Raw genomic sequence first — 17,123 nt, 5'->3', positions numbered from 1 at the left:
AGTCCTTTTTTTAAAAAATAGCTATCTTCTTTTGTGGAGACAAGATTTCATCTTAAATTCCCCTTAGGTCCTTTATGATTTCTGCAGTCCTCCCATTGAAGTCTTCCTCGGCTGTCTAATGGTTCTTGTTTGTCTTTATAAGATGGGGCATAATGACTGGTGAGTTTCATTATAAGTTGACCCAAGCCAGCCTTTTCACTGGGGGCACTCCACAAATGGCAGAATCTAGAGGTCTTTGCTCAGTTTTTCTTCAAAAGGATTCTCCTATCTCTTGCCCTAGAAAATATGGAGTTGAGAACAGGAGTAAGGACAGATGAAGTAGACACAATGCCTGGCAGTTGGCACTCTGTAAGGTTGTAAGGAACCGAGGATCCCAGAGTTTGGAATGTAGGCTTTCATTTGCTTTTAGTCCCTCTCTACCCTAGCTCTCTGCTCCTCCTGGTGTCCCAGGCTGACACTCATTCCTATTCATTTTCCAGAGAATTAACCAGTAGGCAACTCACCTGGTGGTCTGGGAAAAGGGGATAAGAACTGGGAGTCCAATATCAGTAATCCTTCAGCTAATTTCACCCTCGTTTCCATTCCCACTCTTGGCCTTACCTGAAACCCTAGACCCAGACCCCCAGCATCCAGCGAGTCCAAATGTTAAGTCTTGGGGGTGGAGTTCTAGGGGACTGAGTACCTTGCTGCTTTATTCCTTCTTAGGTTCTTAGGTTGTAATTATATCAGCTCTAAGTCACATCACTTTTCCATCAATTTTTTAACTTCCTATAGATCCACTGATATCAATCTACTTCTCTTTGCCTGGGAATTCCTTATGTGTTCCTAAAGATCATTTTTAATTAAATTCCTTTTAAAATAGCATTTCTCTAGATACTCACAGACTGCTTATGTAACTGGACAGTCTAAGTGTATGAAATTAAATTTCCCTGAACATTTAAGTACTGCTTATTTAATCAAATACTTCTGAACATTTAAGATTGCAAGCTCAGTATATCAGATTTTCTTGAATGTCTTAAATGCATTATGATACAGAGAACCCTACCTACAATGTTATGATACAATAAAAGTATTTACATACAAAAAGGATGAGTGTTACTATTTCAGCTTCTTATATTTATTACTTCTGTTTCTCCTGAGGTTGCCTGTTTTTTATATCCTTCTGGACAGTCAGTATATTAGACTCAAAAAGAGGCACCATCTTAGACCAGCTGAGGTTGCAGGATGTTGGTAACCAAGAGTCTTGTTGATGGTGTATAACTTGACGGCATAGGTCAATGTGATTCTGAGTCTTGGGTCTTTGCGTGAATTGATTCCTTTTGTTGGGCTTCCCAGGCAGTGCTAGTGATGAAGAACCCGCCTGCCAATGCAGGAGACATGAGAAGTAGGTTTGATCCCTGTGTCGGGAAGATCCCCTGGAGGACGACATGGCAACCCACTTTGGTATTTTTGCCTGGAGAATCCCATGGAGAGAGGAGCCTAGAGGGCTTTAGTCCATAGGGTTACTAAGAGTTGGACACAGGTGAAGCAACTTAGCATGCACACACATACTCCATCTTAAAATTTTTGGTTTCAAAAAAAAAAAAAAAATTTTTGGTTTCATCAATCACTTACTTCAATACAGTCCTTTATATCCAACCCAGTTTAAGAATCATTGGTTGCTGTGATCAGGAAGATACCCCTGAAGACTTAAGCCTAGCTGGGACTGCCCAGGTTGCAGTAGAAACAACCTATTTTCTCAGCTCTTCCTGAAGTAGCAGGATCTGATTTCATAGTGGCATTCCTTTTCATTTTTCTACTTTTAAAAGCTAGATCCAGCTGCCTTGACAAATGTTCACCTCCATGGTCAGGGCTAAATATCAGATCCGTGTTTGTGTGTCTTCCATGCTTCTTTTCTCTCAGACTCATACATTTATTATAACACACACCTGTAAATTTTGCCTTGGAAAGGACCTCTGTGGGCCTGTGCTTGTTCAGATAAATCCACTTGCTTTCACAGTATGGCAGTCGGGGCCTGGACATTGTACTCTGTGTGGTTTCCCAAGTGATTTCCGTGTGTGCCCAGAGCAGGTTTTCTCGGGAGATCTACCATTCCTGCTTGCTCACCTAGTCATTAGCATCCTTTGTCTTGACCAAACAGTGTTTGAAGGAACCCTCTTGATCCTTGGTACTTCTGCACTTCTCTGGAATCTAAAACTTCAGTTGCCTTGTGCAGTTATTCTAGTCTAAGGAAAAGGCAATTTCCCCATTTATCTATGATTTTCTCTGGTTGGAGCTCTCAGGTTTCTTAAAATTACCTAGATCCTGGTTTAGGGGTTCATTCCAGGCTTGCTTTTTGGTTTGAGCTCTTTCAATTAAACCCTGGTTCAAATTTGGGATCTACCACTAATAGCTGAGATTTAACAGCTACCACTTAATAGCTGAGGTTAATAGTTAACATAACCATTCAGAGCCTCAGTTCAGTAACTATAGCATGGATCTGGTAATTCCTAACCTGATTGTTCTAAGGGTTGAAATAATGCAAGTACTTAGTCCAGTGTCTAGCACACTAGACTAACTGCCCTTTATTCATTCAGTCCTCTTTCATCTGTTGCTTTTCTAACCCAACCAATTTATTAATAACAAAGCAATTTCTAGGTACAGAGTCTCAAGTGACTTTGGTTTTGTATCTGTGATGGACTTTTTCCTTCTATTCTGTCCAAACAATTCCAACTAGATAAGGAAAGCAGAAACATTCATCTTGGTGCCTAGCTTATACCAGACCTCTTAGCAGCAACCACAGGGCCAAACTGACCAGCAGACTGGAATTTATCCCCACAAAGCAAATGATTCTATAGCTCCAAGAGTACATTCTTGACACAGATTAAAGTAAAAAACTTAATATTGCACAAGATCTTGTGCTTTATAGTGTAAAAACTAGAAAGCAATGTTCTATCTTGCAAGTCAGGATCTGTCCTCAATAAACACACTAAACTTTTAAAAGTAAGCCATACTTCTATGCTGTTTATTAATAAAGATCAGGTGCACTGAGACAGGAACCTATTTCAAGTTCTTAAGAAACAGAGGTGGTAGCCCTGGGCTGGGCTTATCGAGTTGTGGATGCCCTTCCCTGCTATCCATTAAGTTCCAACAGCACATCTCTCCTTTCCATTCAAATCCAGCTCTCTTCACCTGTGGGTACCTAACAGGGAACCCATTGCTTATCTGTTATGTTAAGGTCCTGGAACAATAACCATAACCCTTAAAAGAACCAAGTTGCCCTTTTATTATGGCCAAACCTCAACACACACAAAATTCAGAGTTGTCCCCTTTTAATAATAATGTAGGACTTCCCAGGTAGCTCAGTGGTAATGAATCTGCCTGTCATTGCAGGAGATGCAGGTTTGATCCCTGGGTCAGGAAGATCCCCTGGAGAAGGAAATGGCAACCCACTCCAGTATTCTTGCCTGAAAAATCCCATGGACAGAACTCTGGAAGGCTACAGTCCATGAAGTTGCAAGTCAGACACAACTTAGTGACTAAACAACCAATGTGATAATATAATCCAGCCTGCAGCAAAGGGAAGCAACAGTTAGAACTGGACATGGAACAACAGACTGGTTCCAAATAGGAAAAGAAGTATGTCAAGGATGTATATTGTCACCCTGCTTATTTAACTTATATGCAGAGTACATCATGAGAAACACTGGGCTGGATGAAGCACAAGCTGGAATCAAGATTGCCGAGAGAAATATTAGTAACCTATACCACCCTTATGGCAGAAAGTGAAGAACTAAAGAGCCTCTTGATGAAAGTGAAAGAGGAGAGTGAAAAAGTCGGCTTAAAGCTCAACATTCAGAAAACTAAGATCATGGCATCTGGTCCCGTCACTTCATGGCAATTAGACAGGTAAACAGTGGAAACAGTGGCTGACTTTATTTTACTGGGCTCCAAAATCATTGCAGATGGTGATTGCAGCCATGGAATTAAAAGACGCTTATTCCTTGGAAGGAAAGTTATGAGCAACCTAGACAGCACATTAAAAAGCAGAGACACTCAAAAAAAAAATAAATAAATAAAAAGCAGAGACATTACTTTGTCAACAAAGGTCCGTCTAGTCAAGGCTATGGTTTCTCCAGTGGTCACGTATGAATGTGAGAGTTGTACTATAAAGAAAGCTGAGTGCCGAAGAATTGATGCTTTTGAACTATGGTGTTAGACAAGACTCTTGAGAGTCCCTTGGACTGCAAGGAGATCCAACCAGTCCATCCTAAAGGAGATCAGTCCTGGATGTTCACTGGAAGGACAGATGCTGAAGCTGAAACTCCAGTACTTTGGCCACCTGATGCAAAAAGCTGACTCATTTGAAAAGACCCTGATGTTGAGAAAGATTGAGGGCAGAAGGAGAAGGGGATGACAGAGGATGAGATGGTTAGATGGCATCACCAACTCAATGGACATGAGTTTGGGTAAACTCCAGGGTTGGTGTTGGACAGGGAGGCCTGGCATGCTGCAGTTCATGGGGTCACACAGAGTCGGACACGACTGAGCGACTGAAGTGAACTGAATCCAGTCTGCAGCAAAGAGAAACAGAAACTTACGAAACGACAGGTAGGAAACGTTTTATAGACTTAGTCAAACCTTACCCCTCCCCTCTTCAACTGGCTTTCATCCCTCATGTTCTCTAGATCACAGAAAGCTAACACAGTTAACTTTAAACAATTTTTATTACACAAAGGTTGTCACATAATTGGATATTTCTCTACTCTGTACACAATTGTTCTTACTCTCCACAGAAAGGCTGCTTCTTAACTTCTCATCTGGTGACAGCAAGCACTAAAATCCTGATTTTAACAGAATAGTAGTAAAAATGCCTCAGTGATTTAAGTTGAAAGCAGTACATTGGTACATGGCTCGTAAGCTCATTTATCAGGAATGTACAAATGTCTTTATTTAAAAATACAAAATAAATTATCTGTAGGCATGGACAATGACAGCAGTAAACCATTCTATACTGTCAACTGAAACCAGTAACTGATGGTTATAGTTACTTTCTTAAACATCAGCCAGCCTTTTCTTCAGTCATCTCCTTCAACTGACCTCTCCTGAAATTATTGGTAAGGAACACTGCCTTGAGCTTCCTCTCACAGTTCATTAATAATGGCAAAGCACTATTCTAGGAATTAGAACATGCCACCTCCCATACCACCTCCCATTCCACCCATGCCACCCATTCCAGGATCCTTCTCTTCTTTAGGAATTTCTGTGACTACAACTTCTGCTGTTGTTAAGAGAGAGGCCACTCCGGCAGCATCCAGTAATGCAGTTCTTACAACCTAGGGAAAAAGTTTTCATAAAATGTTACTTTTCCTTAGTTTAAAAAAAAAAAGAACAAGACAGCATTTTTAGACAGTGGCCAACTATTTACCTTAGTTGGATCAATGATTCCTTTTTCCACCATGTTCACAAAATCTCCAAGCATAGCATCATAACCAACTTCTGAAGAACTCTGCATAATTTTCTCAACTATCAATGATCCTTCAACACCTGCATTCTTAGCAATAGTCATTGCAGGAATTTTTAGTGTTTTTTTAATTATTTCTATACCTATAAAGAAAATACATTTTAGCAAATTGAGTTCTTTCCTTTTTAAGTATTACAGCACAGTTCTACTTGTGAGAATAATGACATAGATAATTCCAACTGGGAGAACACCATAGGTCAAGTGATTCTGCCTGAGAGAGCTCTGACAACAGTGTTATTCTACTTCTGTTATTCTGGAAACTGCTTTGTGACTTCTTGTTCTATCAAGTGGGCAGCAACAATACAACTCTAACAACAGAAAGACTAAAATCAAGTTGCAAGTAAACTCATTTCTAAGGCAACTTCTTACCTGTTTTTTGATCTTCATTAGCTGGAGTTATTGCCTCCAAGGCTGGAATGCACCGAAGCAGGGCACAGCCCCCTCCCAGAACAATGCCTTCTTCAACGGCAGCTCTGGTGGCATTAAGGGCATCTGTAACTCTGTCCTTCTTTTCATTAACTTCCACATCACTTGTCCCACCAACCTAAAAATCAAAAAAGAATTCCAGTTAGTATGGCTTCTCCTAGTTTACTTGGGCTCAGAACCCAAGGAGCTTATTTACAACAATGAATCTTACCTTCAACACAGCAACACCATCTGAGAGTTTTGCCAGACGTTCATTCAGTTTTTCCTTTTCATATTCGCTAGTTGTGACGTCTAACTGCTCGATGATCTCTTGGATGCGCTTCTCAATCTGAGCCTTGTCCCCTTTTCCTTTCAAGAGCATGGCATCGTCTTTGGTCACAATGACCTCCCCAACTTTCCCTAGGTCATGAGGCTGAACATCTTCAAGATTTAGATTTAGTCCTTCTTCTCCAAATACCTATGAAAACATTTTTTAAAATGAACAAACTACAAAATAAAAAGAACAGATTACAGGCATTTTTCATTATACCAAGATCATTAACATATCCTACAAGTGTTTTGATAAGAAAAGCATCTTGTAATACTGTTTCCTTGAAATCTGAAATTTCAAGACTATAGCTAGACCAAACAAAACTTGCACAGTCTTTCTTTACATTTCCACTTAACCCTCAATTAATACTAAATTTGAGAAACAAGTGAACTCAGAAAACTCATCTAAGGACATAGTTTTGGTGAAATCAAGACTAGACCCTAGGCCTAAACTCGTAAATCCTGCCTTTATCTATTTTAATACATTCCTGAAAACAAGACCACTCTTGGGCAAGACTCATGGCAAATTAAAGGGACCTTAGTGCTGTTTGACCCAAACTCTAACAGAAACACAGATCTGTGAAAATGTGAATTCTACCTATAAATTTCAGACCTGGATGTATAAATACCATTCAATAAACCAAAATCACATCTGTTTTACTTACCGCACCACCAGTAGCAATAGCCATGTCTTTAAGCTGGTTCTTTCTATTGTCACCAAAACCCGGAGCTTTGACTGCCACAACTTGAAGACCAACTTTTAGCCTGTTAAGAAGTTATTAATAAGATTTAAGTTTTATAATAATGCCAGTCTACTTCAAGTTCTAGTAACTAAGGTTACTTGGGAAACTGCACTTTCTGCTTACCTTCTCACCCTACGTTCCACTTGAAAACATGTAAATTAAACAGTGATAACTTTTATAGACTGTGAAAATCAGAATTACTGTATGTTAAATTTGGGGATCATCTAATGAGCATTTACCCTTAACCATTTAATATTAGATTAAGTTGCTATTAAAGTCAGTTTGAGCAGGTTTTCTTTTCTAGTGAGGGACAGTTGATTTACAATACTATATATTTCAGGCAATTGACACATGACAAATTTTAAAGTTACAAGCTCCATTTATAGTCATTATGTATTACTGCTATATTTTGAGCAAGCAATTGTTTTTAATCCAATTCCTTTATAAACGTAAATACTGCTGATATCATTAAGCTTACCTTCATTTTAATCAGGTAATGAATATTTAGAATATATAATTTTTAAAATGCTCGTTTGAAACCAGATTGAAATGGAAGTAATATATAAACTTTAAAGACAGACCTGGTTTTATTAAGGAGCCAAATAAAAATAAGAAGGTTAAGCTCTGATAATATGCCAAGTAAACTGGAGATCCAACTTTACAGCAACCAGTAAAATGGCTCAATCAGAACTTTTCAGGCCTGTTGTTTTTCTATTTCTGCTTCACATCCCACTATCTCTAGGGCTTTTCATAACCCCAAAAGCATATCCAGGCTATAAACATTACAGGATAAGTAAACTCATTTAGGTCAGGTCAAAATATGCAATTCTGTAACATATACCTGATAATTTCATTTGTGCATTTCCATTATAATAAAAATTGGAGAATCTCATTTCTGATACACCCCAGCTGTAGGAGTAGGAAGAACATGTGCTTTAAAAATGCCCTCCCTGATCAGGGAACTAAGATTCCACAGGCATCAAAAAAAAACACAACACCAAAACCCCCCCTTAAGAGTCTGTCTACAGCATTAACATTCTTGTCTTAAAGTAAAATGAAATACATTATAGATCTAAAAAATTAATAGACCCCAACCGGAGTACCAATTTCTCTATTTTAGACTATTCATTAACAAAATTTTTCCTTTAGAAGATTATGTAAAATGCCAACTGCTTAGACACTTAGAATGGCAGTTGTTTACCTCGTCTCATGAAAAACTGTAATTGTGAATATATCTTTTCCACAAATCTTTTTTGTAAAAAATACAAAAAGAAAAACTAAGCCATTTATCTTCAAACCAACTAAATACTTAGACTATCTTATAAAAAGGTACACAAAACATTAAGGACTCAGGGACCCTATTCAAAAAAGACAGAATCATAACTGGACTAAAGGTTCACGACACCCACCAGTATTATACAAACACAAGTGGTTCAAGGAGAATGTATAAAGATTTCAAACACCAATACAAATAATTGCCTTTCATCCAGAAATGTACACCAGATACCACTGCCTATTACCTATTCAAAACAAGGGTACTTAGAGCTTCTCCATCCACATCTTCAGCAATTATGACCAAGGGCTTCCGGTGAGCATTGGCAATTTCAAGAGCAGGAACAATGGACTGGACACTAGAAATCTTCTTTTCACTCAATAGAACATATGCATCTTGGAATTCACATTTCTGACCTGAAAAGCAAAGAACATTTCTCACCAACTTGAGGCTGTTCTGCTGAAAATGACTGCAGTTCATGCTTTTCTTTCTCATACACACACACGTTTGGAACACATGAATTTACTTTTGAGGTATGACACTGACAAATGCCCTTAGGGTGTCACATGTTAAACTACGCTTAAAAAAATATTCAGTTACCCATTTGCTCTTACCTTTTGATGTATTAATAAAGTATGGAGAAATATATCCTCTATCAAACTTCATGCCTTCAATAATTTCTAACTCATCATTCAGTGTTTTTCCATCCTATGAAAAGTCAAAGAATTTGTTATGTGAATTTCATTACACAAAGACTAGTTTCAAACCAATTAATAAGCAGTCCCCACTTCTCATAAGGAATTCAGACAGAAGTATGCAAGTATCCAGGGCATCCAACTCCACTTTTGCAAGAATATGTATCTGAACTAATTTTTTACAGCCAGAAGCCAGTACCATCTGCATCAGGATGAATTTACGACCAAAGGCACAGGTTAGTAACTCACACACACACAACAAGCACATCATTCTGCACAGGCAAGCCAGTGTTCCACGTGAAGGAATGAAACAGAACACACTTTTGGAAACATATGTAGATCAAATGTTTGTACTTGTGAAACTCAGATCATCAGACATCTGTTTCCATCTATCATTAAAAACAAAGGTACCTTTACTGTGATAACACCCTTTCTTCCAACTTTTTTCATGGCGTCAGAAATGATGTTGCCAATTTCTTTGTCTCCATTTGCAGAAATTGTAGCAACCTGAAATAAGCAAACTACTTTCAAATTAAAGGTAAGGCTATCTTCCTCAATCAACTCCCTTCCCTTTTCTCATTAACTTCCCAATCGACATATCCTTGGTGGGATGCTAGAGGCAGGGTGATGGTGGTGGTGAGACAGGCAGAGGGGATTTTAAAGCATAATTCTAACGAATAACTGGTCCCACTGCAATTTTTAAAAAATTTGATTATTTTATACATTATTTGTGAAAGAAACGAAATAAACACACAATTACTCTTCTAAACAAAAACAAAAAAGAGGGAATTCCCTTGTGGTCCAGTGGTTAAGACTTGGCCCTTTCACTGCAGGGGCCCAGGTTCCATCCCTGGTTGGGGAACTAGGATCCCACAAGCCAGGCAGGGTGGCAAAAAAAGAAAGAAAGAGGCTGATGACCCGGTGCCCTTTTTTCCCCTAGCAAATGTGGCAATATTAGAAAATGAAATTATTCATCTTTGATAAATGGCCAAATAATATTTTCCACACATATGAGTTTTTACACAGTCATGCAGAACCAAAATGACAACTCCTTAAGACTCAAATTATGGGGACTTCCTGGCGGTCCGGGGGTTAAGACACCATGTTCCACTGCAGAGAGCACAGGTTCAATCCCTGGTAGGGGAATTTTTCAAATCTCTAGCAGTAAGAAAACTGCTTTGGAAAAAAAAAAAAGAAAGAAAGAAAAATGCTTCGAATGTTGGTGATTGGGTAATATTGTTATTCTGACACTGTTGTGGAATTAATTATAGGATAAAATCATGTTACTTTAAAAATCCATACCTGAGCAATCTCTTCGGGGGTTGTCACAGGTTTAGACTGCTTCTTAAGTTCAGCAATTACAGCATCAACAGCCAACATCACACCTGGTTCAAGAACATGTATTACAATGCTTATTCTCTCATGGCGCCATGCCAACTAAAGTTCTGATTCATGCTAAGTGTTTCAACGCCTTAGTGCTTCTGTACCAGGATGCTTCCTAACCACCCAGCTGGATGGCATCCACTGAAACACAAACTTTAATAAATGAAGTACCACAATGCCAAAATTATTTTTAAAAACTGCATTAAAAAAAAAGTGTACACTTTCAAGAATCTCACCATTCAACTCATTCTATGTAAATCTTTCCCAATTCAATCATTTCTTACAGGGTCATCTAGCACATTTCCCCTCCACTGAAGGACACAAAGGACCAAAATAGATTACAGTCCCTTATTTTCAACAAGTATAACTGTCAAGGATAAGGACTTTCTTGTGGTTATGCCCCTTCAAGTTTTTAACTGGCTGAAATTTCCTCATTTAATATGTAATTTATGAACAACCGCCTTTAACATTCAACATCACCACAATACGTATTTATTTATGAGAGCATGGTCTTTTCAACTGAGACCAGTGCTAGCTCTTTCCTTATTTTGAAAAATATTACTTCACAAAAATAACAGAGTGATTTGTAGTCAGAGTGACTTTCTTTGGGAAGTAACCCTTAATAACCTCAATTCATATGTGCCAAACTGCTTTTATTGCGACACATTCATTTGGATCTCAAACACTGAAATAGATGAAATGATACCTCATCCCATTTTTGGGATGCCTAACAAGTCAGTTTTCACAAATTATTCAGAGTATCTCCCTTTACTCTAACGTGCCTCCTAGTTTACATCTCCTACATGTGGATGGTAATACACCCCAGAAACACACAGGAGATCTTTAAATTGTGGCCTAACTCCCCCAAACAAGCAATAATAAACAAAATTCAGACCCATAACATAACATGTGCTGTTAAGAAGAAACTGCGTTATAAAAAATAAAAACCCTTTTATACCCTGGGTGACGTTTTCTTGCACTTACTGCTTTGGAAATACACAGTATGTGCTGCAGCTTACAATAACCTTGGTGTTGGGGAGAAGTGAGCCGGGGACAACCACACAGGGACGGATAACTGGACACAGGGCCCAAGCATCTTGGTCACAGTCCCCGCTTTGCCACCAAGCACAATGCCCATCCCGTGGGCAGGAATTCAATCACTACTTAGGCATTTTTTTAAAAAAGATTTAAAAAAATTTTTAGGCAACAGGAGAAACAAGAAAGTCAATTTTGATATAATTTAACAGATAACCTGACACAGTTCAAAACACTGGGGAGACAGTAGAGACACTCCTACCTCTCCTGATCTCCACGGGGTTAGCACCTTTGCTAATCTTCTCGAAGCCTTCCTTGGCGATAGAGCGGGCCAGTACAGTGGCGGTAGTGGTGCCATCCCCGGCCTCTTCGTTTGTGTTATTGGCAACATCTTGAACAAGTTTAGCGCCAATATTTTTATATTTATCTTTTAAATCAATAGACTTTGCAACAGTCACACCATCTTTTGTCACTTTGGGACTTCCCCAACTCTGTTCAATAATCACTGTCCTTCCCTATAATTGTAGAAGGAAAAAAACGACACAGATTCACATGCTAAGTACTATTTAGTTTAAAATAAAAAGAGCATTTTTCAGAATAGGCAATTATTTTAAAGCCTCAATGCAACATCTGACCATTTTTATCAGACGTGCTGCATGAATCTCAAGGGCAAGTTCATCAGTGTTCTTACAGACAAAATGACTTCTTTACCGCCAAGTGCATAACCTTGGGTGAGATGTTATAAGAGATAAAACTTCTAGAGACTTAACCAACACTAATTTGGGAGATTATAATGAAATTCCAGGAGTCTCCACATAATTCATATTTAAGTTTTGTCCAGTACTTGCTATAATAATAATATGAAGACTTACTTTTGAACTTGTTTTAAAATTTAGTTTCTAAAATACCAACAGCAAGACAAAAACAGTGCAGCCTTCCTGAGTTGTTAAACATTACATCTTAAAATATGATGCAAACAGTACTGGTGGCTTGAACCAAAGCTGCTTCTTGTGAGGCATGCAAATACCATTGCTTTATTCAGCTGGATCAGTTGATAACTGTACTGTCTTCAGCCTGAACGGAAGCATCTCTCCACCGAGTAGGACCCATGAAGAGGTCTCCTCAATTTACTTGTTACTCCTCATTCACCAATCTCTTCCTTAAATGAGACTTAAAAGCTCATACTTAAGATACTGTGGATGTTACATTCTTCCACCTATGCATAGTACTAGCTACTGGGAAAGGATCCAAAATTTAACTCAAGCAGGTAAGGGAGATTAATTCTACCTTGAGTTGAATAATCCATCTTAAACTAGGAGTTACCACTTGATTACATCACACTTTGTACAAAATCGTTTCACAAATTTGGCACAAGCAGTTTATGAATACCTAAGAACTGTTTAATAGCTTGGCGTGTTATTCCTTAACAATACTATAAATCACAACAAAATAAGAATACCTTTGGCCCCATAGTAACGGCTACAGCATCGGCTAAAAGGTCTACACCTTGAAGCATTAAGGCTCGAGCATCTGCACCGAATTTTACATCTTTGGCATAAGCCCGAGTGAGATGAGGAGCCAGTGCCCTGGACACTGGCCTCATCCGGCGAAGGACTGCGGGTAAACGAAGCATTTCTGAAGGAGAAACAGACAGATCATCAGGATAACACCACCACTACCCGTAGGGTTACAACACAAATATGACACCCATGCAACAGAACGAGAAATATTAGAAGTGAGCTGCCCTGACGTCTGGCATCCACGATACCTGGGCCTCGGAATCCGCCACCGCCCCCACAACACCGGCTACTAGTGCAAGCTTTAAGAGGTCACCCCATGCCTGACCTACAGCAAATATGCACGCTCTTCTTCTTCGCCCCAGCTATTCAGTTCAGTCGGTCAGTCGTATCCGACTCTTTGCGACCCCATGAACCGCCGCACGCCAGGCCTCCCTGTCCATCACCAACTCCCGGAGTCCACCCCTACGCTAAAAACGAGTTAATATTTCACCGCTAAAATGGCCTTCAGAGCAAATCAGCTGCAAATGTCCCCTGGAAAACCAAGTCTACAGAAAAGGGGCAAGTTATAAACCCAAGTGACCAAGGGAAGGAAAATACTCCTGACGCTGCAAAAATCTGCTTACTAAAATGTGTGTTCATGTATCCACTCGGGGCTACTGTATCAGAGAAGCGGGCAAGGCCACGATGCTGGGGGCGGCGGCCGGGCCCACTCCCAGCGGCCCCACGTGTCTTTCCATCAGGACAGCCAAGCAAGGTCAAAGGTGGAGATGCCGTACCCCAGCAGTCCTCCGGGCCAAAACCCGTTCCCACGCGCTGCGACCACCCTCCCTGGCACCCTACACTCGACCACAAGCACAAGCGCCTTTCACCGGAGAATCGATGTGAATACACTCGCCCGACTCCGCGCACACTCGTGGGCAAGCCCTCCCTGCTGTGCCCGGCTGGGCGAGCGATCCACGCCGCACGTGACGGGCCCCCGCGTGCACCCACGAGGCCTGGCTTAGCGGGCCCGGGCCTGCGGCGCCCGGGAAAGCTCCTGCTCTCGCCCGCGGACCGGCTAGGCGCAGAGAGAAGGACGGCTCCAGGGTCCGAAACGCACGGGTGAGGCGGCGCGGAGCGGCCGCGTACCTGCGGGGCAGCAGCAAGACGTGCGGGCGACGAGACAGGCCGTCGGCGGCGAGTGAGGGACAGAGAGCAGGGCGCGCACGGCAATGAGCCCGAGTCCCCTCCCTCCGCCGCTCCCCCCGCCCCTCCGCAGCGCGCCTGCGGGCGGTGCCCAACCCCTTCCCGGCCGCCTGGGCCCTGCAATCTGCACGCTCCGCGCGCCAGTCCCGCCCCTCCCTACCCGCGCCGGGCCAGGCCAGCGGGTTCAGCCCTCTCTGGCCCGCTTAGGCTAGTTCCCGGGCTGCGCGCCGTTCCAGAACGTTCCGGAAAGAGCCTGGCTCTATGTGGGTCAAGGGTCAAACGCGTCATTTCCGGGAGGGGGGGCAAAGGGTTAGTACTTTCACCTATGCTGGCCGCCCAGAAAAGCCTAGAAAGAGCTGCTCTTCTCTTCCGCCTCCGGGCCCGCGCGTCAGTGGCCTGCGCAGAGCCCAGGAAACGAATAGGGGCGCGCACTGGTGCGGCCAGCCCCCTTTCGCGGGGAGGGGCTGGGCGGGAGCGAGCGCGCCTGCGCGGTGGGCAGCTTTTTCTCGCGTTCACGTGTCCGGAGGGTCCGACAGTAGGTCTCTCCTTTTGCCTGCGGCGTGAGTGCAGAGTGCGAACTGCGGCAGCCGGAGTCATGGTGAGTCCCGCGTGGGCTGAAGGCCGGCGGACCCGGGTTGGCCTGGGCTCATGGCGAGCCCGGGCGATTCCCTTTGGGCCTCGCGGGAGGAGTAGAGGTCAGAGACCCGCGCCCGCCTGGAGAGGCGAGACCCCGCGGACCCTTTCCTCCGAGTAGGGCTTTCTGCACGCGCGTGTGAGGCAGCGCGGGGTCAGGGGGCGGGAATCCCGACACACGCCTCCTGCGGGACCCTGGTGGGTGTGTAATGGTCTTGAAAAATGCGTGGCCACAGGCAGAGGACTTCAGTGTTTAATGACAATTTACAGAAAATCCTTGGAAGGATTGACCTTGGAAGAAACTAAGCTTGTCCTTGAAGCTCGTCTGCCTGCTGACCTGAGGAGCAACAACAGACCCCTAACACTCATAGGGAGTGGGAAATGAAACGCGGAATTTAGAACTGAACGTTCAGAGGTGTTTGCTTTGAATGGAAAATCTGAACATTGGCGTTATCTTTGAAAGCCACACGTGGCCTGTTTAGAATATATTGTGTTTCAAATCTAACGTTTTTCTCTCTAAAGGCAGGACAGGCATTCAGAAAGTTTCTTCCCCTCTTTGACCGAGTATTAGTTGAAAGAAGTGCAGCCGAAACTGTAACCAAAGGAGGCATTATGCTTCCAGAAAAATCACAAGGAAAAGTATTGCAAGCAACGGTGGTAGCTGTTGGATCAGGCTCTAAAGGAAAGGTAAATGCGGACTGAAATGGAACTCATTTTAATGTGAAATACGAGGGTGGGGAGGGGAGGGATCCTTGGTTATTTAAAAGATTATTCCCCAGTGGGTTCATAACTAATATGCTTTCAGCAAAAATGATTGTAGAAAAAAAAATCCCTTATTGTATATGATGGAGGGAGAGTTCCACGGCATTAAAATCAGTAGGTATAAATTTGAACTCTTAGTCTGACCTCTAACACACTGAAATTGCCCTAATCTTTTAATCCTAATCACTTTCTGTCTTGCATGTAAGACCTGGCCTTCCAGTTAGTCTACAACTGAGTGTCAACTGGAATATTGCATAAGTGCCTTGGGGTCATATATGTTCATTGCATTGTTCCAGGTCCCTCTAATAAAGTTCTAGCAAGGGGCTATCCTGGAGTTCGGAATAGGAAGATTTGGGGCACTCTACTTCAGTCCCTCTCCGTAAATCTGCTTTGGAGGAACAGAAATTGAATTGCAAAAGTAAATGAAGTATATGTTCCAAAGTCAGAAAATTAAGTTTTTACGTGTTGAAAGAAGTTAAACATGACCATTGTACATATGGTTTTAAAAACTGGTTTACCTCACTTGGTTGTGAAGTAACATATTACTTCAAGTATGTTAATATTTAACGATTGAAAAGCTTAAAGTTAGTTTTCCCAGTATAATTCTTTGACCCTTTAAACTGAAATCAGGTTTTAGTTGAAGCCTCTGTGTGTGCCTTATTTCAAAGTGTAACTCTGCAGTGATAATTTTTGAGTGAAGAACTATGACTGTATAAATTATACCACCTGACCGTCAAAGCCCTTTTTAAACATCTGATTCCAGTGTGCACAGTTGATTAATAATAAAAGCATAAATATTTGGTTTGATTAACTAAACATCTTTACTAATAAACATCCTTATTTTCTTAAGGGTGGAGAGATTCAGCCAGTTAGTGTGAAAGTTGGAGATAAAGTTCTTCTCCCAGAATATGGAGGCACCAAAGTAGTTCTAGACGACAAGGTGTGTAAACTTCATAATATTAAGGATAGTTTAAATATTTGCTATTAGTTTTCTTAACTAATGGTTTCTCTGTTTGCAGGATTATTTCTTATTTAGAGATGGTGACATTCTTGGGAAATATGTTGACTGAAATAAGTCACTATTGAAATGGCATCACTTGAAGCTGCCCATTCCACTGAAGTTCTGAAATCTTTCATCATGTAAATAATTTCCATGTTCCTCTTTTATAATAAACTAAGGATATCCAAGCTAATGACATCCAGTGTTTAAAATTTAGTTTCACTGTATTGGTATAAACATTTCCAAATAAAAATATAAATCAATGGTTAATTTTTATTTAGTGATTTAAGATGGTTCTTGGGCTTGCCTGGTGGCTCAGATGGTAAAGAATCTGCTCACGGTGCAGGGAACCCAGGTTCAATCCCTGAGTTGGTCGGTCCCCTGGACAAGGGAACGGCTACCCACACCAGTATTCTTGCCTGGAAAGTCCATGGACAGAGAAGCCTGACAGACTACAGTACGTGCGGTCGCAAAGAGTCAGACACGACTGAGCGACTGACACTTGCTTTAGGGTTCGTGGTTTATGTGGGACATATACAGGTAACCTGCAGAGAACTGGAAAATGAGGTTTTCAATCTTCATGTTGAGGCTAACTTTACTAAGTATATAGTTGATGCTGATTCAAAGCCATGGATTTTTACTAACATTCTAAAGGT

At 41.4% G+C, this 17,123-nt stretch overlaps 2 protein-coding genes across 4 annotated transcripts; one reads left to right on the top strand and one right to left on the bottom strand.

Annotated features, from left to right (window-relative positions):
* Positions 1-4,687: 4,687 nt before the first annotated feature.
* HSPD1 (heat shock protein family D (Hsp60) member 1) lies at positions 4,688-14,503 on the bottom strand. Of its 3 annotated transcripts, none has more exons than XM_043910491.1 (12): positions 14,396-14,503; positions 12,827-13,002; positions 11,630-11,882; positions 10,252-10,334; positions 9,361-9,456; positions 8,869-8,962; positions 8,502-8,670; positions 6,904-7,003; positions 6,141-6,386; positions 5,873-6,047; positions 5,408-5,586; positions 4,688-5,315 (listed from the first exon to the last, which is right to left on the bottom strand). In XM_043910491.1, exons 2-12 carry the CDS (start codon positions 12,998-13,000, stop codon positions 5,163-5,165), a joined length of 1,722 nt encoding a protein of 573 aa, XP_043766426.1. In that variant the 5' UTR covers positions 13,001-13,002; positions 14,396-14,503; the 3' UTR covers positions 4,688-5,162. The 3 variants fall into 3 exon arrangements, with proteins under 3 accessions (XP_043766426.1, XP_043766427.1, XP_043766425.1); XM_043910492.1 differs by lacking the exon at positions 14,396-14,503 and adding an exon at positions 14,233-14,356; XM_043910490.1 differs by lacking the exon at positions 14,396-14,503 and adding an exon at positions 14,016-14,159.
* HSPE1 (heat shock protein family E (Hsp10) member 1) lies at positions 14,387-16,665 on the top strand. The gene is made up of 4 exons (XM_043910495.1): positions 14,387-14,670; positions 15,228-15,392; positions 16,318-16,407; positions 16,487-16,665. The coding sequence occupies exons 1-4, from the start codon at positions 14,398-14,400 to the stop codon at positions 16,535-16,537; spliced, it is 579 nt and encodes a 192-aa protein (XP_043766430.1). The 5' UTR covers positions 14,387-14,397; the 3' UTR covers positions 16,538-16,665.
* The last annotated feature ends 458 nt before the right edge of the window (positions 16,666-17,123 follow it).

This window comes from Cervus elaphus, chromosome 8, assembly GCF_910594005.1.
Source record: "Cervus elaphus chromosome 8, mCerEla1.1, whole genome shotgun sequence".
Classification (NCBI taxonomy): Eukaryota; Metazoa; Chordata; class Mammalia; order Artiodactyla; family Cervidae; genus Cervus; species Cervus elaphus.
This window is presented reverse-complemented; position numbering and strand designations above follow the sequence as displayed.